At 38.7% G+C, this 23,247-nt stretch overlaps 1 protein-coding gene across 1 annotated transcript in view; it reads right to left on the bottom strand.

Annotated features, from left to right (window-relative positions):
- Positions 1-23,247, bottom strand: part of GLRA2 (glycine receptor alpha 2) — a 179,804-nt gene that overhangs the window by 102,783 nt on the left and 53,774 nt on the right. The window contains exons 5-7 of the mRNA XM_058535463.1: positions 9,025-9,107; positions 6,308-6,445; positions 4,451-4,665 (exon numbers count right to left, since the gene is read on the bottom strand). Of these exons, the coding sequence (XP_058391446.1) occupies positions 4,451-4,665; positions 6,308-6,445; positions 9,025-9,107 (436 nt within the window). The remainder of the gene's footprint in view (positions 1-4,450; positions 4,666-6,307; positions 6,446-9,024; positions 9,108-23,247) is intronic.

The raw sequence follows: 23,247 nt of genomic DNA, 5'->3' as shown, positions 1-23,247 counted from the left end.
GGCATCTCCTCCACTTGTCATCTATCTGCTGAGCTGCTGAAATTCTAACAAGTTGCCCCTGGATCAGAGAGGAAAAGAGTTCTTAGGAGAGCCTGTCATGTGTCCTCAGCAGTTTGAGTTTTATACGAAAACATGAACACCAATACTTGTTTCTTACCTGGATAAATTCTGAAGGCAGTAGGCTAGCTTGAATACCCAAGATGCTGGGGTGAAGGCAGAAAGGTTAACAGTTAAGTTGCATTTCCACTATTTAGCAAGACAAGAACGTACGTTCTTGGTGGGCCAAATAAATGGTGTGGAAGATAGCCAGATGTGAATCATCTTGAAAACATATCAACCAGGAGGGCTGTCTACTTGAGTAAGGAGACCCCGGGAGTATGAAGTTGTATGGGAGGTGCTGCTAGGAGGCGATAGCTAAGAGGCGATTGTAAGACATCAGCCAGAGAGTGTATTATTCATCCAGGAATGGTATAGTATGTGTGACCCCCTGAAATCTCCAAAGAACTCAAGTTCAACTCACAAGAAAGCCGGCATTTGGAGGCTTGCCATTAGAGAAGGCAAGAGTTACAATACAACAGAATCAGTCACATACAACTTTCTTCCATCCATCCTTTCACCCTCACCCCTGAACAGTGGTGAAGTCAGCAACAGGAGTGGAGAAGAGAATTGGAAAGGCAAAGGGCCCACCTTGCTGCACATCTTCAAGCCAAAGGTCAGGCCTGAGCTGGGGGCAAGGGAGGGAAAAAGCATTGAATTGCGTGTGAGACTGAAGTTTTGTTTCAGGCTAGATGATTTTTTTAAAAATTTGAATGGACTGTCCTAAAGTATTTAACACCAATACTTTAGCTGTCTATTAAATTATAAAATACATGTTTGTTCATTCTGGGTCTAATGCCATAGCGTGTAGCAACTGAGAATCTATGGAATCTTCCTGAAGCGTCCTCCAGGGGCAGGGAAAACAGAACCAACTGAGGATGTTTAATGGCAGTGATTGTAGAAGAACAGAGCCATTGCTTATTCAGACCCTGTAGAGCTTAACCCATTCAATGAACTACATACCTATGAAAAACACACACATGTGTACACACACGCATACAATAAACTTTGGCTCATCTCATTGGCAGCATGACTATAACCAGATAATGGGCCATCCAAAGAACACAGCTTCTTCTATTCATAAGGCCCTTTATGAGTCTTCTAACATAACTTCCCATCCCATGGAGCAGTCTTTTCCCTTATATTATGGACAGGGAGCAATAACAACAAAAATAACCAGAATAAATTGAGTGCCTACCATGTACAAAAACTGGGCTAAACAATTTATATAAGTAATGCCTCATCTCATCCTCATTTAATTTTTGAAAGCAGTCGATAACATTATTCTCATTTTAGAACTGAGGAAACAGGCTTAGAGAGATTGAGTGAAGTAAAGGCTCTAAGATTTAGATCCAGGCCTGCCTGTGTTTCAAAATACATCTTCGTGGGTATATTCTTAATTTCCCAAAGTCTACTTGAGAACTTCTGGAAAGGAAGACATACTCCTTTAGAGTAATTCCATTCCTCTATAGTATATGTCATATTATTATGAGATTCTTTCATATATTAAAACTCTAATATTTTTCTGTAAAACTTTTACCTGTAAATTCTGCTTCAAGTCTACTCTATCTTTTACGTGTTCTCACATGGGGGAACATGGCTGTTCATTAATTAATTTATTTATCCCTTCAATGAGGATTTATTGGTCATCTAGTCTAAGTCACACACTGTTCTAGGTGCTGAAATTAACGTGATGAACAAGACAAAGTTTTTGCCTGAATGGAGCATACATGCCACTGGGCATCTTCCCATAGATCGTCCCTCATTTACTCTAATCGTCCTCAGTTCCTTCTTTTTTCCATTGCAAAATAAGATTTTAAAAAATATGTATGTGTGTCTTCCAGAATGTGGTGAGACACAAACACTCATATACAAATATATTTATAATGATCATATTTACAAAAGCAAAAAAGAAAATCCTAAATATCCAAGGTGGTAAAATAAATGATGATTAATACATAAGATAGACTAAGTCATTGCAAATTACGTTCAGGATAGATTTTAATGCCATGGGAAATAGCACATAGTATAGAACTGTATAAAAGTTTGATCTCAGTTTTTTGTGTGTGCATGTGTATGGGTTTGCCTACAAATGTGGATAGAAAAAAAGACTGGAAGGAAATACACCAAAGTCTTAACAGTTATTTACTCGATGGTTAACATTAATGACATTTTCTGTATTTTCTATCTTTTCTATAACAAGCATGCCTTACTTCTAAAGGGCAATGTGCATGCCTACTCCTGAAGAGTGTTGCCGTAGGCTCTGGAGCAACTGTACTATCAGCATAGTGGAGCATTGGCTCAGGGACTGCAGTGTTTATAAATTAAAATATTCATATGTATGTGTGTGTGTGTAAGTAACTGTATGGTCAATTCTTTATTTTTCATGACTCACTTTTTATCCTATTTTCTTTTCTCACTGTCATCCATATGAGTCACATCTCCCCACAGTCAGTTGAGAGCCAACCACGTTTAATAATAGCCTAAAAAAAATACACGTAGGAAGATAAACCTGCTGATGACAAAAGGATAATCACTATGAATTCAGAGCCAAGTATAAAATAATTTTTGATTATATTCTCTTTTGGTTTATCTGAGTTCCTGTTTGCCTATACATACAAAGATCACTGATCAGTGACCATTTATTTAGTAATAGTTTTGACCATTGATGTAGAATCATAATAGCTAATAAGAATGAATAACAAGTTTATAAAAACTCAAGCTCCCATTTTGAAAATAAATGACTACTCTTTTCATAGCAAGGAGTGGTTGGAGGCTAAATGTCTTATGTTTTTACATTATATGCTTACAATTTGTCACCGATACTTTAGCTATCAAATTGTAAAATTGATAGGGGATTGTAAAATACATGTTTTTGCATCCTGGGGTTTAATGGCATGGCATGCAGTGATGGCAGTAACTAATAAGTGATGAGAAATGAGCAAATGAACCTGTTTGGGATGAGGCACAGAGTGGATTAGAATTTCTATTAGGTAAAATTGATTTGTGATTATGTAGCTGAAAAAAAGCTGTTAGTATTTCTGACATCTGTATTCCAATAGAAATATGACACAGGTATTTTGTACTATTTGTTATTCTAGAAAATAAAGTATCAGAGACAGATGTATTCCTGTCTCTATTAGCATACAAAATCTAATATTTATCTTTGGAAACATGGAACTTGAAAAGTTTACATAACTATTTCCCCAGTATACAATCCACTCCCATTATAGCCACAGATCTCCTGCATATGTCATCTTACTTTCCAACATACAAGATAATGTGGAACATGATCTAACATTTCTCATCGTGTCAAGTGCAGCACTACTGAACATAAGCTTAAGCCAGCAAAGATATGGGATTACATCGCAATTATTTTCTGGAACTGGGTTTTGGAGAGACTGCTCAACCAGTATGAGACAGTGTACACTGAATACTAAATTGAACTCACACTCCTGAAAAATTGAAGCCAACAGCTCGATGTATTCAGTGAAAGGGAGAAACACACATAGGCACACTTCTGGGGTGCTGGGGCACTTCACAAGCAGGACATTTGTCGTTACTTGCTTAAGCAATATTTGCAAATGCATAGGTCCTGCCTTCATAAAAATAGATTATGCAGCCATTATGGATTATTATTTGAGGTGCCACAAAATGTCTATGTGCCCCTGATATCCACCCCATACTTCTCTGTCAACCTGCCACAGTTGCCGGAATTCTTACCATCTTGGATGACTCCACTGTTCCTTCTCTAGGCACCTGTGTCACTCGAAAATAGCAGCGTATCAACTATTAAGGGAAATTAAGGCATACCAAAGATTCATGTATCTGATTTGCTGCATCCTAGTATTGTACATTCATTTATTATATATACTCATTGACATGGATTTTCTGTGTAAACTTCCAGGAGCTTAATTCGAACTTTTATTACTGTAAATGACTTCACTGAGCATATAAATCACAATAGCCTCACCAATAAATACTTGACAATACAGCATAAGTTGCATCAGTCTTACTCCAATTCCCGCAAGCTTCATGGCTCATAAACCTCATGAGGTCAAAAGCACTCAATGGCTTCTTAGACAGAATTCCTGAGCGAAGTTTCTGCCTCCACTCACTCCTCTTCTCTCTTAACCTTGATTCCCCTTTCCCCTAATTGATCTGATTATGAAGGTCCCTCATGTCCTCAGAGCTTCTAATTCTCTCAAACTCAGCTCTTTGTTCTCTTATTGCATTTGCATCTTCAACAGTGCTTCAGGACGGCAAACGTTTCTGTCTTCACAGAATTCTCCAAACCACAAGACCTTTGACAAACCTCTTAGGTCACTTGTTGTCAAGTGAGGATATTTCTTACCTTTGGGAGAGATGCCCTGGAACCTGAACTCTGGGTGGTCATCGTTAAGACCGTGGTGATGCCCAGTGCAACTCTGGCAGGGGCTGCATCCATGTTTATCCAAAAGGAGACCCAGGACAAAATGACTATCAACAGACTGGGTATGTACATCTGGATCAGATAATATCCCATCTGACGTTCCAGGTGAAACTTCACCTCGATGCAGGTAAACTTTCCTGGAAGCAAGAAAAGATGATTTAAAATCCACTTTGAATTTATCTTTCCCATTCCAGCCTCCCACTTTATTAGAAAAAAAAAAAGAGTATTACAGATGGATTTGGAAGATTGCACAAAATGCTCACCCTACATAAGCAATTCAACTCTTTTCCAACTCCACCAGTAATGGAAATGACAGTGTGAGAATGAATAAGGAGTCACTGGACCAAAACCATGTGGCATATTCAATTTTCTAAATCTGTGCTTAGTGCAGCTTGATTATTTAGACAGAGCTACGGAATTTGCAAGACTGTCATAAACTGACCAGTGGAAATAAAATATTCACATTTTATGGGGTTACAATATGTAATATATAGCACAATATGTAATTTACAGCATATATGTATAACATATACTATAAGCATATAATACATAACAGATAATATGTAATAGTTGAAACCATTCCCTCCTAGGTAGTAAAGTTCACATGGGAATCCCAAAGTATTTGGATAATTGTGTATCTATCTTTGTCTTATCAATAGCAAGAGAAAAATATGCACTTGTATAAGCCATGCCTATAATCATTGTAAACATTTCCCAGCCTTCTGGATAATTGCTTGAGGACATTTAGAATATTCCTAGAATCTGTTTACAGTGTTACATTGCCTATAAAAAGGAGTGCATATAAAGATATTAAAACTTTTAACACACTATTAAGAGACAAATGTTCCTTCCCCTGCCACTTCCTCTTTAATTGGCTTGGAGTTAGAACCCCAGAAGGTAATTTGGCTTAGTCCACATGAATTATAAGAGATAGGGCTGGATTCTTCTTGGTCAGGAAGAACACCTAGGAATCAGGTTTTATTACTTCGTAGGAAGCACTGTTGACTCCTGGAACAAGTGTTCATGGACCATTCTACTCAGCAAGGGACCTGGAGCAGTCACTGAACAAACCACCATGTTTCGATTGCCTTTCCATGATCAGCTTGTGTGGTGTCAAAGACCGGGACATTCATAGGGAAAGCCATCAACTTTATAGGCATAATCTTCCAGGTAAAAACAGATGCCCACTTGTTGCTACCACCTCAAATTCTGCCCCCATCCCCCCACCCCAAGTGTCTGTCAGAACTGCCGACAGTGCATGACTTTAGAGCCAGCTGACTTCCCGCCAGCTGATTTTCATCCCAACTCCGATTACTGTCCGGGACTGGAGGGCACAACAGCTGTATTTCTGGGTTTACAAAGACCTATGTTGTTATTCTTCTCTCCCACTAAGGCAGAGAGTGCAAATTGACCTGAGGATCCAAAGTCAAGAGTGGACACCAGGAACAGGCCAGAATTTAGATGCTTCCTGCACCACTTACAAGGTCTCGTACATCTTTCCTCAGACTCATTTGACAGCAGATGGTCAGCAAGAGAACAGCAAGAGATTCCTAAATCTCTTTCCTTCTCTCTCTGTTTCGGAGAAATTATCTGTTGTGCTCACTGACCTATTCCAGAGGGTACAGGCATCTTGTCTGTTGAGGGGGTTTTGAGCCAAGCCCAGGTCCGTGCTTTGTAGCTCCATTTTCTTGGTAAATATGCAGCAATTAAGGTGATGGGATGTATACCCCAAGCTGCAGATGGAGCCCACTTGGGTATAGCAGCTGAAAGAAAACTTACCAGTGTTATAGTGCTTTGTGCAGTAGCCGAGTTCTTTCTCTTCTTTCAAAATAAACTGGGGCAGGGTCAATCCCTCAGCAACTTGAACTGGACCATCGCTTAACCACTCAAATATCAGGTCATTCATCGTGTACCCAACTGGAGTAAACAAATCATGGTGAAAAACTGAAAGCATCTTTCCCAGAAAGCTTGAAAGTCTAGCCATGTAAAGAAATAGACAAGGAAATTGTCTAAAGCAGACACATGCTCAATCAATTCAAGAGTATTTTTAACATAAGTGCTGCAATCATCATGACAACTACATGTCATTGGAGCTAAAGAAATTGAAAACAGCAAGCTATTTCTGAATGATTTTTTTCTGTGTAATGAGAGAATGAAATCTATAAAGTTCATTTTATTCTGCCCTCTTTATTCACTAAATCTTTCTGAAGAACAAACAAGTAAACAAACATAAAATTCCTTTGAAGATTGTCTTTACTTGAAAGAGTTGTGTCTGTGGCAATCCAATAAGACAATCCAATTCACGGCACCAGTCTTAGTATTTCAAATGAAAAGCATTCTTTTTTTAAATGAGAATGAATTCATCACAGGCCTACCTAAAACATTCCCATTGCAAACTTGGCCCCTCTCCTAGGGTCTATTAGCTTTGTTTTCAGAAAGCTTGTGCTAAAGTCCTTATGGTCAATCCTCAGTTATTTTAGCAAATGGGGAAGGCTATAGGTAGATAACATAAGAGGAAGTTGTGGAATATGCAAATCAAGCATGTTCATTTGTGCTAGTGTCTTGCTAAATGGGCCTACTCACCACGGTGATTAATATGAAATGAAAGAGATTCTCTGTTATGTAAGATCATATTGTTATATGACTCTTGAATCATCCAAAGTAAGATTGTTATCAGTTTAGTGAACCAAAATTAGCTCTTAATCTCCAAGCTCCTTCTAATTAGGTCATTATCTGTCAAGTGCTTCTAGATCTTTTTGCACCCCAGAAATGAAGGCTACTGTTCCTTCAGGCATCATTTCTCTCCCCTCTCTCTTTGTGAAATTTGAACTCTAAAATGAGAGTGAGGAGGACAGGGATATTATGTGAAGTCTTGGCTGACCAATAACCTAAGCATGTTTATTAAATTTATAGATTCTTGTTTACTGCAAGATAGTGACTCACCAACGCTACACAGAAATCAATGGCAAAGTTAATTGTAAACTACTTTCCTCTTTCTTTGGACCACCTTTTCCATTCAAAGCCAAAAAATAAAAACATGGAAAGCAAGAAATTACAAAGAGGACCCTGTACAAGGGTTGATGGTCCACAAAGAGAATGGCCAACCCTATCTTTTCCACTGCAACGCTGTAGGAGTACTTCTTGGGTATCTCCAACAAATAGCAGAAGCACACCAAACACCCTAATATCCTTGTCTGGCAAGCTTCTTGCTGGCTACCACAATAATAGTCCTTGTCAGACATCCTGAGGCCCCAGCCAGGGACACACAGAAGAGGTAAAGAGATGGCAAAGGAGGAGGTAATATGAGGGTAGAAAAGTAAAGAGTAATTCCCACCCTTCACATTCAAAGTTAGTAGCAAACACATCGCTGCTGTTTTACAGAGAAAATAAGTATTGGATTGAGGCAGGGGAGAGTTTGGAGCAGTAGAGAAGACACAAAGGAGGAATCATTATGTAAGAAAATGTTTTTCTCAGCTTCCTTCTCAAGAGAAGGGGCGATAGGGAAAAAGTGACTACATAAAGCCTATTGTAAATCAGAAATTCTCATTTTATCCCTGACAACTTCTTAAAACAAAGACGTTTTATTATTTTGTTTATTTCTGTAGGAAGTTTCTAGGGAAATCTACAGTAATTTTAAATGATCAGAAGGAAACCCTGTCACCACCTCTTTTTTTAATAATAGTTGATGTGTTTTTTTACATTTATTATTTTTCTAAACCAAGAAGTTAAAAGTTTTTCCTTGCCCCTGCCTCATTAAATCTCCTAACATCCCTGTAGATCAGTAGCACATATTATTCTCTGCATTTTACAAACAGAGAAACTGACAGAGCAAGCCAGAAAGAATTTCATGCCTCTTGACTGAAAGTCCCATTACCTTGGAGGCATCAGCAACTTATGGCACATGTCAAAGATTTCAGTGGCATCAGGGCTAGGGCATAAAGGGGACAAAATAGATAGCATTTCTCTACTTCCTTCACCATGCCTTTGTGTATCCACTGCCTCTAAGGGAGATGTCTCTTATTCCATATTATCTCATGCCCCTCATTCTTGCATCCTCCTCTGGCTAAGGCCCCTGAATCTTGTCCTCAAATCAATTATCCCTTCCTGCCAAAATTCCTTTAGGGTGATGGTCTATATGAGCATAACATAGAAAGAAATACAATTTTCTGATTAGAGAGTGATTCATTATAGAGGTTGAATGAAGAATAGTCTTAATTTTCCCAGGAGACATTTTCATTTCAAAGAAAAGCTTACTAAATCAGCCTTGTTTTTTGAGGAAGGGTGAGTTATTTGGCATTTTACTTTGAAAGATCGTCTATGCTTTATTGGGTATGAGACATGCACACATGCTTTTGCTTGTCCTTGCCTTAGGACCTTGGGAGTTGGTAAGTAGGTAGAGAATGAGTCTTATGTGTCTTTTCTCCTTAATGACACACTGAAAGAACCAGGTCATTGGTTAAAACAAGCAGACAGTTATTTCAACAGTGGTGACTTACAACTCTCCAGCTGCATTGTACAGGTCTGGACATCCATTGGAAAATTCTTCAAGTCCATGGGACAGGATAAGGTCAAGGTGAGTCTTAGCGAAGAAAAAAATTTAGGAAACAAGTTTTAAATCTGTGAGGTCTGATTCTTGAGAAACAAACCAAAAATACGTTTGACATTAAGCAAAGTAACACTGATTCAGATAATGAAATCTAAGCTCTCAAGACAATGCTTTCTATTTTTCAAAAGAACAGAAGGCATTGATAAACTTTAAAAAAGTATAGAATTTCACTTTAACTCATTACTCTCTATTTCCCATCTTCTAGCCTCCGACTTCCACCTCCCCAATGGCACTGGTCTCAAGTTTATTCTAGAATTAACAAGAGCACTGAGAAATAGTGTAACAAGAGCAATGGGCTATTACCCATACCGATATCCAAAACACAAAGTTTATATTGTTTTAGAATTATACTGTGGACAGGTAAACTTTGCTTTAAGGACAAAAAATGATTTGATAAGCACAATCGGTTGTGATAAGCATTGGTTCTCCTTCCATCAAATGGGCAAATGCTTAACTCCACTGTCCTTTCATTTGCTAATCTACATGGATGGGTTAACAATATATTGTAGCATTCATTCTAGAATTGTCAAATCTGGAGCAAGTAATCCATGAGCTAAAAAAAACATTTATGGATGGTGGCTTGTACGTAGCCTTCACCTCTCTGCACCCAGGAGGGGCTACTCTTCTTCTTTCCCCTTTCCTTAACTTCTCCGAGCTCCAGCCAACTCTGACCAAGCCTTATATCGGGATATTTATTGAGCCGCCTTCTACAGTTTCCTTTTTTAGTCCTCAAGGAGATGATGCACACTTCTTGCTCTTCAATTTTTTTAATACCTCAGAGAGTCAAGGAAGGAAATTAAGATTGAGAATTAGCAGATCTGGGTTCCCTTCCCACTATTGTCTCAAACTATCTCTGTCTCCTAAGCAAGACCTTAGACTTGATAAACATTCATCTCCTTATCAAATGAACGGGTAGGATAAAATGATGCTTATTCTCATTTGGCTTTAATACTAGAATCCCTGTTATTCTAAAGTTTACTGTTCCAAATTCTGTTTATTTTCTCTCAAACATCTTTTATATCAGTAGACCCCTCCAACTCTTGCTGTTACCTAAACTCTCCCTTGTTGTCATGCTCATTCTCATTCTCCCCTTCTGGTTCCCTTCTCTTTCCTTTCTCTGCTTTATTTTGTACATTCTATACAAGCCAAGACAAAACAAAAAGTAGTGGCACACTTATTTTAAAGAAAGAAAACGATCAAGATTTCAAGTGGGATTAGACAAAGAATCCATGCTGACAATCTTCAAAATCTTAAAAATACAACAATGATTGGAAAAAGCAAGATCCAAGGCAGTGCAGTGTGGTCTCAATTATGTAAAGATCTGTTTTCAATCTTGTATATAAACATAATACTATATTAAGAGTAGATATTTCTGGTTGGTGGGATGATTCATATTTTGTTTTTACTCTATGTATTCTGCATTATCTGTATTGACAAGGATAGGTTATTTGAAGATGTCCATCTTCATGTAATTAAATGTGCCTTTAAAAAATAGTTGAAAGGTAAAATTATAAAATTCTGTTTTATTCATTAATCTTTTGCTATTATTATAATCATAATTATTATTATTAAAATTTTGCCATAAACATACAGTTTTTCACCTTCATTGCTTAGTAAATTACCTAGCTTCTGTGGGCTATTCTGAGAACACAAAAACCATGTCTCTAAAGGGAAAAAAAATGGTTTTAAGTTCTAAACAACTAACATAAAAATAAAGTTTTAGACAGGAAAAATAATTTTTGTCGATTGTGGAGTTCATTCACAGATACAAATATTTATATTTTTTCCACAGTATGATGACTTTAATTTTTGGAAAACACAATTTTATTGAGATTAATGTGATGAACTCTTTAAAGTAGGGCAGAGTAAAAGAATCAAAATGAAGATCTCTAGTAATCAAAGATTTTTAAAAATCTAACACTTTATTAAGGGGGAAAAATATCAAAATGATGTGTGGGTTTAAAATTATTATTAACACAATGAAAATCTATTCTTTCCTGTTTTGTGTGTGTGTGTGAGGAAGATTAGCCCTGAGCTAACATCTGTTGCCAATCCTCCTCCTTTTGCTGAAGAAGATTGGCCCTGGGCCAACATCCATGCCCATCTTCCTCTACTTTATATGTGGGACCCCTGCCACAGCATGGCTTGATAAGTGATGCAAAGGTCTGTGCTGGGGATCCGAACCCGCAAACCCCAGGCCGCCGAAGTGGAGCGAGTGAACTTAACGACTACACCACCGAGTCGGCCCCTATTCTTTCCTGTTTTTTAAAGAAGAAATATTTTCATGAAACAAAAATATGTTCATCATACAAAAATAATCATTGGGGATGTACATGATTTAATTGAATCAAATCAGAAAATCAGGAAATATCATTATGATTATGAAATTTTACTTTGTAGAAATTAGAAAATAATAATAGTGGAAATGAATACAGCTTAAAAAATATGCGACAGGGAATTCAACAGTATTTTCTTTGCTATTGGAAACAACCCAATTTTAATATTTTTAATCATAGGCTTGCTGAATGTGATTCTTTTGTGAAGTAAACTTTTCACATTTATTTAGAGAGAAGAGGCCTCACACACGATTATTTCTGCCTTTGTGGCAGATTGTAACTGTGGGAGATCAAAATTTGGCCACCCTGAAATATATCTCTTTACCTTGATTATCTTCTGTGATGGACATTTGACCTCCCCCAAACTGCCTTAAGGAATGTAACTCTGGGTATGGGCAGACTGGCAGGGTCCTTGCTAAGCCCATTCTTAACAAAGTTCTGTTTACCAAATATTTACATTTGTAAAGGTATCTCCCTCTGTGTAGTGGGAAGGGAGGGTGACCTTATCTGTGAAAACTCTTATCAGTATGGAAGGAGAGGACTTAAATCTACATACTCTTGATTACTGTGATTTCTGTCTCTTTGGCTGTATTCTCTATAGGCGGCCCTGCAAAGAATTGTCTGACAAACATTTACATTTCCCTCTCCATGTGAATTCTCTTCTTCCCCTCTGAAATCCCAAACCCCCTGGCCCCAACATCCCCCTTTGTCTTTAGCTGAAGATAGTATTTAAGATGAGAAGCTCCGCTATTGTGTTGAGAAACTCAGTTTCCCTGGTTTCTCCCATGTATACATGTTATTAAACTTGGTATTATTTTCTCCTGCTAACCTGTTTTTTAATTATTTGGCCAGCCAGAAGAACCTTAAGGGAAAGGGCAGAGGGGGATTCTCCCTCTTCCCTGACATAGCAATCCTACAGGGACCCAGAATTCTTGGGGTCAAACCTATTAACAGCATGGAAAACCCCACTGAGAGAAATTTCCAACAAGCATGAAACTCTCTCTGAATTTTATCTTAGCTGAAAACTCAGCAGGTATTTCCCTCCTTCCTTATTTGTTTTTCTAATTTCCTTTCTAGATAGCTTTTGTATTGGAACTCAATAGGTGTCAATAACAAGGAGGAAAGTTAACAGCTCTGTAGTTTGCTAAATCATGTCATCAGCTGAGCAAATAGGAAGAGATTGTAAAGATCTAATCAGTCCATTCATGGGCCACTGAGCTCATAATTGATGATGTCTAGTTTACCACACATCTGCAGGCCTAAAATTCAGACTTTCCTTTTACTTATTTTTTTTCCTTTTTCATTGAAGTGTATGTTAAACACAGTAAAAACACACAAATCTTAAGTTACAGCATGATGATGACTTTTTACATCTATATCCACCCATTTAACATCACTGAGATCCAGATTTAGAATATTCCCATCACCACAGAACGTTCCCTTGTGCTCTCTTCCCAGTCAAGAACCTTCAAAAGTAACCAGTACTGCTTTTATTTTTTTTAAGTTATTTTTTGATTTGAAAACCAGGAGTTTTGGGAAAAAATGAGCTTGATATTATTTTGTACAGAGATGCAGAAATTGCGTCAAATAAGACTGACACAACATTATACTAAAACATCAACAATTTTTTTTATCTCCTTTAGTCTGGCTCTCCATCTATTTTTGGTGAGTCTTATAGAATTAAGTATTGTAATTGAAACTCAGACTTTTTGTGGGCAGACACTGCCTATAGCACGTCAGATTTGTTCTCCCTTCTCCACAGTCTAAAATATTAAGGCCATTGCACCTGAAGGCAGTGGGCTGAGGCTGCCCAACTTCCTTTTGATTTTTGTTAAAGAACTCATTTCCTGAAGCATTATCGCACATTCCCCCACTGTCATTATGGCTAACACACTTGCATTCAGGGCACCCCTGCTCCTGTTTGCAAAGGAAAGGAATAAAGTTCCCTTACAGAGGCTCTGCTTCTTTACTGAGAGTAAGAAGGCTGAGAAAACGTTTCAATTTTAAAGGCAAAAGAATAAAACAAAGCACAGGAAGTCAGTCTCCCAAAATCTCACTTCCCTCTCCCATTCAGTTCACCTTGCTCATAAAACCAGCTCTTGGGTTTATACTCATCAGTTTAAATGACTGATAGATGCAGACATTGTAAACTGTTTCAGTTACCTTTACAGTTTTTTAAATCAAATATTATATTTTTATTTCCTTATTTTTCCCCTATTACAATGCAAGATCCACAAAGGCTGGGACTCTCTCTTTTTTACCATCTAAAACAGTGCCTGATGCAAAGTAGGTATTCAATAAATATTTCTTGAACAGGTGAATGAATAAGCATCCTAAAGCTCTGTGGGAGAATTTCAGCTTTTATTCTGCAGAAATGGGAAAGGAGGAAGGATTTAGAAGAGAGGATCCTGGTCTCCAGAGCTCACAGGGTGTTGCCAAATTATAAGACTTGCAAAAGAAGCCAGCAAAGCTTGCCTGGCCCTGTCTGTAAATTGCTAGCAGATTCCCACTAGAAATAAAGCAAATCAAGCTGAAAGAAAGCCAGGAAGCTGGCTCCACCTGTCCTGGAGCCTCAGCTGGATCTACAGCCAGGACTGTTCTCACATTGCTAGAAGGATACAAATTAATCATTTAACTTTACAGTGTTATGCAGACAGAAGGTTCCTTGACTCATAGAGCAACTACTGGTTCATAAGGAACCCAGTATTAGAATTGGAAGTTCATTCCCAGTGAAAGATTCTTGAGGGAAAAAAAAAGCCATTTGAAAAGGAATTTTCAAGTAGAAAATTTTAATGAGTGATCTGCTTGCCTAAAGCAAAGATTGCCAACATACTATTTTGGGAGATTGCCAACATACTATTTTGGGAGAGTTAATTCTAATGCTTACAGTAGTCTGTCTTATTTGGAAAGGAAGGACAAGGGGATGCTTCTGTGTTTTTCAGGGGAAGCAACACTGTCTCCGGTATATTGCTGTTGTTTTTCTATTAGGGACCACACTTAGCACACTCTGTAGCACACTACAAACCCTCAGCAGTATGTGGTTGTATCAGAGGGGATAGAACCTACGATGTTCTTTTAGGATTAAAATACTCAATAAGGAAAAATAAAAATTAAAGTGATGATGATAGTATTAATAATCATAATTCTCTGAGCACCTGCTGTAGGTCAAGCACTCTCATTATTTTACAATCGTGGAGTACTACCACACAAGGCAGGGAGCATTCTCTCTGCTTTTGAGATAAGCAAATTGAAGCTCAGAGAGGTTAAGCCATTTCCCAAAGTCACAAAACCAGTAAGTGACAAAAGTTAGATTTGAACTCGAATTGATGTCCAAGTCCATTTATTATTTTCCACTCTACCACATTTCTTCCTTAGAAAAAGAATCTGTTGCTAATTTATCATCCTCCTTTGTCTGTGAAGCCAGCAGAGTGGGTCATAGACACCTTAGTTACCTTGTACCTGGTCAGGGATACTTCTTTCATTTTTCTTCAGGCATCCAGACTTCTCATGACCGGTCCTTTTAAAAACTCGTCCAGCCTCCCCTGGCAGCCTTGCAGAGTAGAAGCATCATTGACTGGGGATCCAGGGACCCGGGTGATAGACCCAGCGTACCCATAAAGAGCTATTTGACTTTAACTAAATCTCTGGGCCTCATTCCCCACCCACAATCCCATCCTGCTCAAAATTTCTATGATTCTAAACTGTAAGTAAAGGTGACCAGCTTAAAATTTTTCTTCTTATAGGTGAATTTGCACTCTTGAATATGATGAAAGCCTTAAGTGCAAGTAATAATGCTTCTTAAAATAGGAACTTTCTGGAAATCCGGGTATATAGGTGAGATATTTATTGCGCCCATAGGGCTTGTCATCCAACATCCTAGAACACAACCCACACTTTCCCCAAGAACATAAGGACAGCGTTACTGTGCAATGTAGGTCTGTTGAATCTTTCCTCTCAGTTGTACTTTGAAATTTCTGAACCGTGTGACATTCTCATGTTAGGGAGATTTGACAGGATGCAGCAAGCATCGAACAAGAGTGTCATATTAACCCGTCTAGACCTTAAGTGAAATTAGCCTAGGGGCAAGTTAGAAGTTAAGTTAAAAGTACATCATTAATACAACCCACACATGGGGAGATGGAGGGAAGGGTTAGGGAGTCAGTGGATTAAAAGACACTGCCAGGCTGGTTGTCTGATCAAGATACCCTTTAGCACCATGGGTTTTAAACTCTGGTGGGCATAAGTGTCATCTGAGGGGCTTGGTAGGAATGCAGATTCTCAGGCCCTCTGGATAAGCAGTTCAGGTAATACTGATGCTGGTGTCCTGGAGCACATTTTAAGAAGCACTACTTCAGCATGTCCCAAGGGATAACTTATTTACTATCAACGTGATGGACTAAAAGCAGACAATTTTGAAAGGGAAATAGGACTGAGAAAGGGGTCTGCATTGTTTTCAGTAGCGCTAGCACTCTCTTTAGGAAACATTACTTTCTACTTGAAACCAGGGCAGGACAATTAGGCCCAAGTAGGCTTCTAAGTGATTGGACTAGGGGTAGTGAGACAAGGGGGCATGAAAAAGAGCCTCAGTCACAAAGGAGAGACACACTGGTAAAGTCAGGGCAGTGAAACCAAGGTTAGTCCACTGGCAACCAAGAATATGGTGGGTATGGTTAGAAAACCGTGATAGCTGCTAAGAAGGGTAGGAGGACAGTTTCCTGGTGCAGCAGAGAGGAAACCAAACCAGCATGCCTATTAACACATGCAAGTGTGCAAAGGTAGGTAATGGAACTCCAGGTGGTGGCAGTGTATCAGGGTGCTGTCTCTGACTAGAAAATCAGCCATCAAGAAATTTCAAAGGACGTGGGGGAGGTGGCTGCAACATGCATTGGATGAATCTCAGCTAAAAATTTACAAAAGCTCATGGTACTGGTCAGGGGAGAGGACAGAGCGCAGAGGAGGTCCAACTCTAGGTCCTCAGTGAGGAGGAATTAGTGTTAAACAGAACTCCACATAGGTTGTGATCTAGTACATCCATTAAGCAATTTTTGGCAAGCCTTTATTGGGTGCCATGCATATCCAGACACTTGAAATAACAGTTTCTCTCTTGAAGGAGAACATAGTTTAATAACATTAATATATTATTAATATATATTATATGTTAATATATATTAATTATATATATATTCTTTTAATGGAATATATCCCAATAGTTGTGCATTTATTCTTCGACTTTTTAAAGTTTCCAAATCATTTAAAGAATCCTTCCAGAATATGTAAATCTGGCATACCTGAACTGAATCAAGTAAAAGATGTTTAATTATTCCCTTGGGGCCTAGATAAGTGCTCACACTGATTGGGTAGAGCAGATAACCTACCCTTATAGACCTAGATCCTGAGAGGGCCCTTTGGGTCTACCTGGGCAGTATGACTTGCAATAATCATTTGATGCTCCTGAATCAAAACCCAAGGGACCCACAAAAGGATCTTGATCCACGGAGAATAAAAATAATTGATCCAAGTTTGGCTAGGCAGGCAAGAAATGAAATTTTTAAACTCATCTTCTGAAAGTTCTGTAATTAAATGACTGCTTTGAATTCACTCATCATATGAAGCATAGAGAGGGTCCTGCTTACTCCAGACCTGATTTGTTCATCTGGTCCATGGGCAGGCACAGATGTGGCTGCGCCTAGGAAGCCTTTCCACATAAGTAAAAGTTGAAAATTCATGGTGTGTAAATTATTAGGAGTTCCAGAAAGATTCCAATGCATGTACTTGCTCAAACAGCCTCCCCAACTCTTAGCTGCTACATGTAATCAATGAATAGACATTCAGCTAAAGGCTCGCATGACTATTAAGATGCAAATCTCAAGAGAGAATAGTGTTTCAAGTACTGCTAGTCATTTCCTCCTTTGTGTATGTGAGTTGATAGATTCCCAGATTCCCTATCAATATCCCGAAGAGCAGACTTTGATACTGAGAATATCAAATAGAAGGATGAAAGTGGATGGAAAACAGGGCTCAGAACAGTATGGCTAGGGCAACAGAGGTTAAATTATTTTTTCATTATTGTCTAGAGCTGAACCTAAACCCCAGGTTGGTCCTAAGCTTTATGGTTAGAACCTATCCTTTTAGTTAATTCCAAATAAGTATAAGACCTGTTTTCCCTGTTGACCTTGGGATTCGGAGGAGATGAATGGCAACGCTGCTGGTTCATTGGCTGTTCTACTCCTCTCCCCTGACTAAAATGCCAGTGGCTGACTAGGAAGGACCATGTTTATCAAACATTATAAAGGCATCACAGAAAATACCCATATGCATTGAGCAATACTAGCTGGGAAGGACAAAAATATAATATCTGCTCCCATCTGTGCCTGGTCCCTTCAGAAAATGTGCACACATATGGTTGGCCCATGTTTATTAAGTCCAAATATGGATTGGATTCAACTTGGAGAGCAACTGGTAAATCTGCAGCTAAAACTTTTCCAAATGCTTTGATATTTCTTGAACAAAAATGTTTTGAAGGTGTTGAATAGGAGAGGGCTAAATTGAACACCACTAGAAAGAAGAGCTCAATTACCAAAGACTCAAATAACCGATACTGCCCACATTTTAGTTTCATTTTAAATTTCAAAGTCATTTCACATCTAGTATTTATTTATACACACAAACATTCATGAAAATAAAATGTTGTTAGCCTGCACTTTAGAATAGTGAGAACTGACTTGTCCATGGTCATTATGTATCCAAATTCACAGCTATTTAATGGTGGCATTGAGGTAAGAAAGAAAGAAAAACACTGTATAGCAATTTTCTTAACGTTTTGTTTGGGGTCATTTTACTTTTGGCAAAAGAGAAAGAGAACAAGTGCTTGTGAACTGCAAATATGGTTTTGAGAAAACCAAAGTAGCTTTGTATCTGCTGACAGCTGAGAGCAAAATTGCGTTACTTTGTTGGTATTTTGCCGCCTTAAGACTTCTATTGGGGTAACTGGTGGAGACTTGCTAGCCACTGTTTCTGATGGCAAAGGTTGGAGAGAAAACAGAGTCCTGGTCAGATGGTAGGATGGTCCATCTTTGATTAGATAATACTTTGAAACCAAGCACAGTTCCTCAGTTTACTTTTAACAAGCAGCTAAAGAGGAGGCCATTATCTAAAGAAGCCATTATCTAAAAGAAGATGCAACTGTCATTTCTGTTATGAGCTACATGCCTCTCAAAGGGAGGAAACTCAAGACAAGGAGAGTATCCATCTGCTTGGGACTAAGCATGGAAGGTGAGTGGAACCTGAGTGTAACAGGTACTGAATAAGGAAATGTCCATGTGTGTGGGTTAGGGAGAATGGGGAGAACTGTCTCCCTCCTTTCCTCCCCTTTATCCTATAGCCAACCCATGGTGATTATGACATTCATTGAACATTTAGAATGAATCTGGAACTGAGAAAAACTGCAAATCAAAGAAAGGTTAAATGACTTCTCATGGTCACTTTGTAAGATTGAATTTGAATCCAAGTCTTCCTGAACCTCAGAACTGACATCTGCCCCACCCCCATAGCATCCTGTCTTTAATCTCCTAGCTCACTTACTGCTTTCTATTTTTCATCTAGCTGCTCAAATTTAGCAAAATATCCCTACTAAAATGAAACATCAAATAAAACATTTGTTTTATTGTCCTTTGAAAGGAATGATCAGTCAGGTATGGGATAGCCTAGCTCAGAGTATGTGCCATGTGCAGAACTTCACATAATTGTATATGTCCTTAATTGCCTTTCAATGACTGTCCATTGATAAATGTTGTATCCTCTTCAGTACAGATGTTGGTTTGTAATTTTCTTTTTCTTTTTTTTTTTTTTTGGTGTGGAAGATTAGCCCTGAGCTAACTTCCGTTGCCAATCCTTCTCTTCTGGCTGAGGAAGATTGGCCCTGGGCTAACATCCGTGCCCATCTTCCTCCACTTTATATGTGGGACGCCTGCCACAGCATGGCTTGATAAGCGGTGTATAGGTCTGCACCCAGGATCTGAACCTGCAAACCCCCGGCTGTGGAATCAGAGCCCGTGAACTTAACCACTACACCACCAGGCTGGCCCCAGATGTTGGTTTGTAATTTTAAATGCCATGAGCAAGGATAGACTTGTTGGAGAGACTGCTGAGCTTTGAGAGTGGACAGTTTTTTTCTCTTTTTAAAATGGAGCATCTTTCCTTTGGATTATGTGCTATGAGAATACACTAAAGTAATTCATGTGTCTCATAAGAGCCATGGTGATACTATGTGTGTTTATTTTGGGATTAATCCCATCCAGGGAGACTTTCAAAAGCAGCACTTTGGACCAGGCAGAAGCTCACGTCAACATACGTTGAGCAGGCTCACCAGAACCTCTGAATTTCCTTTGGCTTCCTGCCACAAGAAAAGTTGGGTAATGAGTAACAGCAGACTAGCCCTTCAACTCTGCTGCTCAAATCTACCATGTGATTTCCTTTAGCTTACATATCCAATTAATAATTGTCCCAGCCAACCATCTTTGTATAATTGTCTAAAAGTATATAAACTCATAATTCATGAACATATTCTAAAATAATATCTCATGGATACTACTGCTGATTGAATCAGAAGGTACAAATGATCTAATTTGCGATTGGGAAATTTCTCAATAGGGAATTCAGTATTGAGTATTTGTCAATGTGTAAACTATATGTTGAATGTAAGGCTGCCTCTTAAACTACAGGTAGTCCAATATTCCCTACCCGACTCCAAAATCAGAATTTCTTTCCTTGCGAGTTGGATATTCAGTTTGGGAGCAAAAGGTTCAAAAATCCAAAAGTAGTTGAGACAGGCAACTTAAAATTCAGAATCTCTTCTTGCTGATTCCCAATCCCTAAGGGACATGAAGACCCACTCTTACTTCCTCATCTATAAAGAATTTTGTGGTTTGGGAAGGAGGACATCATTTTGAGTTTTAGACTTATAAATGATAGAGCTAGGAGAAGCCTCAGACTTCATCTAATCTCCTGATTCAATCTCATTTTATAGATAAGGAAACTGAGACTTAGGATGATGAACTGACGGGGTTAGAGAGGCTGTTCTATAAACTTGGAGGATACACTAAACGATGGAAGGAAGTGTAGAGTTCCTGATGCCCTGAGCTGCCTTCTCAGTATTCTGTTCTTTGCATCATTGCCTTCAGAGCAAACTCTGATGAATGTTAATGTAGTGGAAAGTTACCTCCAAAAGGAGGAAAACCTACTGGTTGCTATTGCTACTCCAATCAGGTAAACAGTCAAGGACAAGTGGTTATACCAGCTGCCATGTATTTCATTACACAATTCCCTCTTTTCCTTCAAACAAGGGTAAAATCCTTACTCTTGTGTTTGAACCAATATTATGCCCTTGAGTGTATGTGTATTTCTGAACCCAATAAAGATCTCAACAGAGCTTTCCAGCACTTTAAGAGTCTGTCATGTACTGAATACACTTTCTAGACTTTAATACTTCTACCCTTAGCTGCACCTTTTTTGAGGGCCACTCTCCAAAAATACTCCCTCTGCACCACTTAGCTCAGCTCCTGCTGAATCTACCAGCGTATGTGCATGCCGGTGCCTCCCACCCTGCCAACCTTGCTTGCCTCTAGGAAGAATGGAATCATTGTGGTTTCCATGGCATTTCCCAGCACTTCTCTGAAGCCTCACTGCTTAATTCTGATGTGGGCGCTTATGTTACAGTCATTAATTACTGCATTAAATCAAGTCACAAAACTAATGAGGATTTGGACACAGAGTTGGAAAGTGAGAATGTAATTTTGCCTGGATTATAGGATATAAAGATAAACATGGTCCAAATATGCACAGAGTGAAGAAATCATAGCTTTTTATAGCTGCCTTCTAACAGAAAATATGGCTTACGTGTCTCATCAAAATTGAGAGTAAGATAACCAAAGTATCACCATTGGTAACATTTAGGCAGGTCTTAGTTCACTGTGCATTTTATTTTTGGCTCTGACATCTAAATAGAGAATGTTCTTTTTTCCTGTGCCATAAAAATCATTCTATAACTAAAGTTAGAATCTTTTGAAATTCTTGCATCAAGCCGTAGGATGAGTCAAGGATGGGAGGCTATGTGAGATAAGTTGGCCTTTTATGTGTGTGGGTAGTCAGTCATTAGTATTGGTTGGGGAGCACTGTTGGATGTCTATCTAGAAATCTACACTCCACCTACTCTCAGTGGTACCTATAATCTGTCATCAGAGGGAGAAGGCATGTCAATCCCCAAGAGTTCTCTACTACAATTCAAGTACTACTGGGAAGGCAGAACACTGAATCATCAACACCTGGAATTGTGAATTGAATCAAAAGGGATTAAGAAGCAAATCACCTCCAATGCCATAAAGGAATGAGTTTCAGGTCAGATAAAGTTTGATGATAAGAGTAGATACCTTGGTGATATGGGGTGCTGTTGTAGAGGAACAATCCATAATTATTTATGGTTTGAAGGACTCTCTGCAGTTGGAGGGTAGCATGAGGCCCCTGGTTATCTGGTCAGTCAAATAAGACGCTGAAGGCAAACAATATTTCCTTAACAACTTTGCTTCAGGCATACCCATTCTGGAGGCAAGCAATAAACCTTGAAGCAAAATTGTTAACAGTTGGAGGGTCATAGCTTCCTTAAGAAAGATAAAGACCTTTCCTCTAAACAAACAAACAAACAAACAAAAAAGAGCTTAAATACCTTAATACATGAAATATGCATATACTTTTAGGGAGATTCAAGGACTCCCTGGAGGGAGGGTGAAAATGTAGTCCTCAGGTTAAGAACTCTTGCTCTATAAGGTCACACTCAAAGGGTGGGTCAGTCCCATCCTTAATGTCTAGAGTTTGTAGTGGTCTATCTTGGTCAGTTTACCATTTATCTTAGAGGCTGGAACAGAAAGCACAATCATTAAATGACAAGAAAATATCAAGGGCCCTAGAGTATATGGCAATGGCACTTTTGACTGTCTATCCATATAACATATATTGTATTCTACTAATGTTCTTAACCAAATCATCTCTTTTTTCAAAGCTGAGGTAATAGAAGTTTAGACAGATAACAAATTTCCATAGGTCACACAGCTAGTTCTGAGGGTAAAGACTTGAGCCCAAGTGTGTTTGATTCTAAAACCCACATCTACTACAGTTATCAGAAGTAGGATAACAGCATCATAAGGTTCAAAGTAGGGGCCAAAAACTGTACAGCAAACTGTACAAACTGTGAGATGAAGAACGTCTTGGTGCTGAAGTGGAACAGACTGTAAAATTAAATCAGCAACATAGTGTTGATGACCAAACGTACGTCTACTAACTCTGGTGGGACAGAAATGTATAAAAGCAAAAGCAGCAAGATAATCACTCCATCCTTCCAAAAATGGTAGCCATTTGTTTATCACATTAACAACTGTAGGAAAAAGCAACTGATTTAAATTGTAGCAAATGTGATTTGTTACATAAGGAAGAATTTCTGCACAACGTTAGAGTAACTTATTGTAGGATCCAATGAGAGAATATAAAATCTCCTTCTCTGAAGGTCTTTAAAAATAGAATGAGGGGCCAGCCCGGTGGCATAGTGGTTTAAGTTCGTGCACTCCCCTTTGGTGGCCCGGGGTTTGCAGGTTCAGATCCCGGGCATGGACCCACGCACCCCTTGTTAAGCCATGTTGTGGTGGTGTCCCATATAAAGTAGAGGAAGATGGGCACGATATTAGCCCAGGGCCAATCTTCCTCAGCAAAAAGCCAATGTTAGCTCAGAGGTA

This window comes from Diceros bicornis, chromosome X, assembly GCF_020826845.1.
Source record: "Diceros bicornis minor isolate mBicDic1 chromosome X, mDicBic1.mat.cur, whole genome shotgun sequence".
Classification (NCBI taxonomy): domain Eukaryota; kingdom Metazoa; phylum Chordata; class Mammalia; order Perissodactyla; family Rhinocerotidae; genus Diceros; species Diceros bicornis.
The sequence above is the reverse complement of the archived record's forward strand: the minus strand, read 5'-3'. Positions and strand labels throughout refer to the sequence as shown.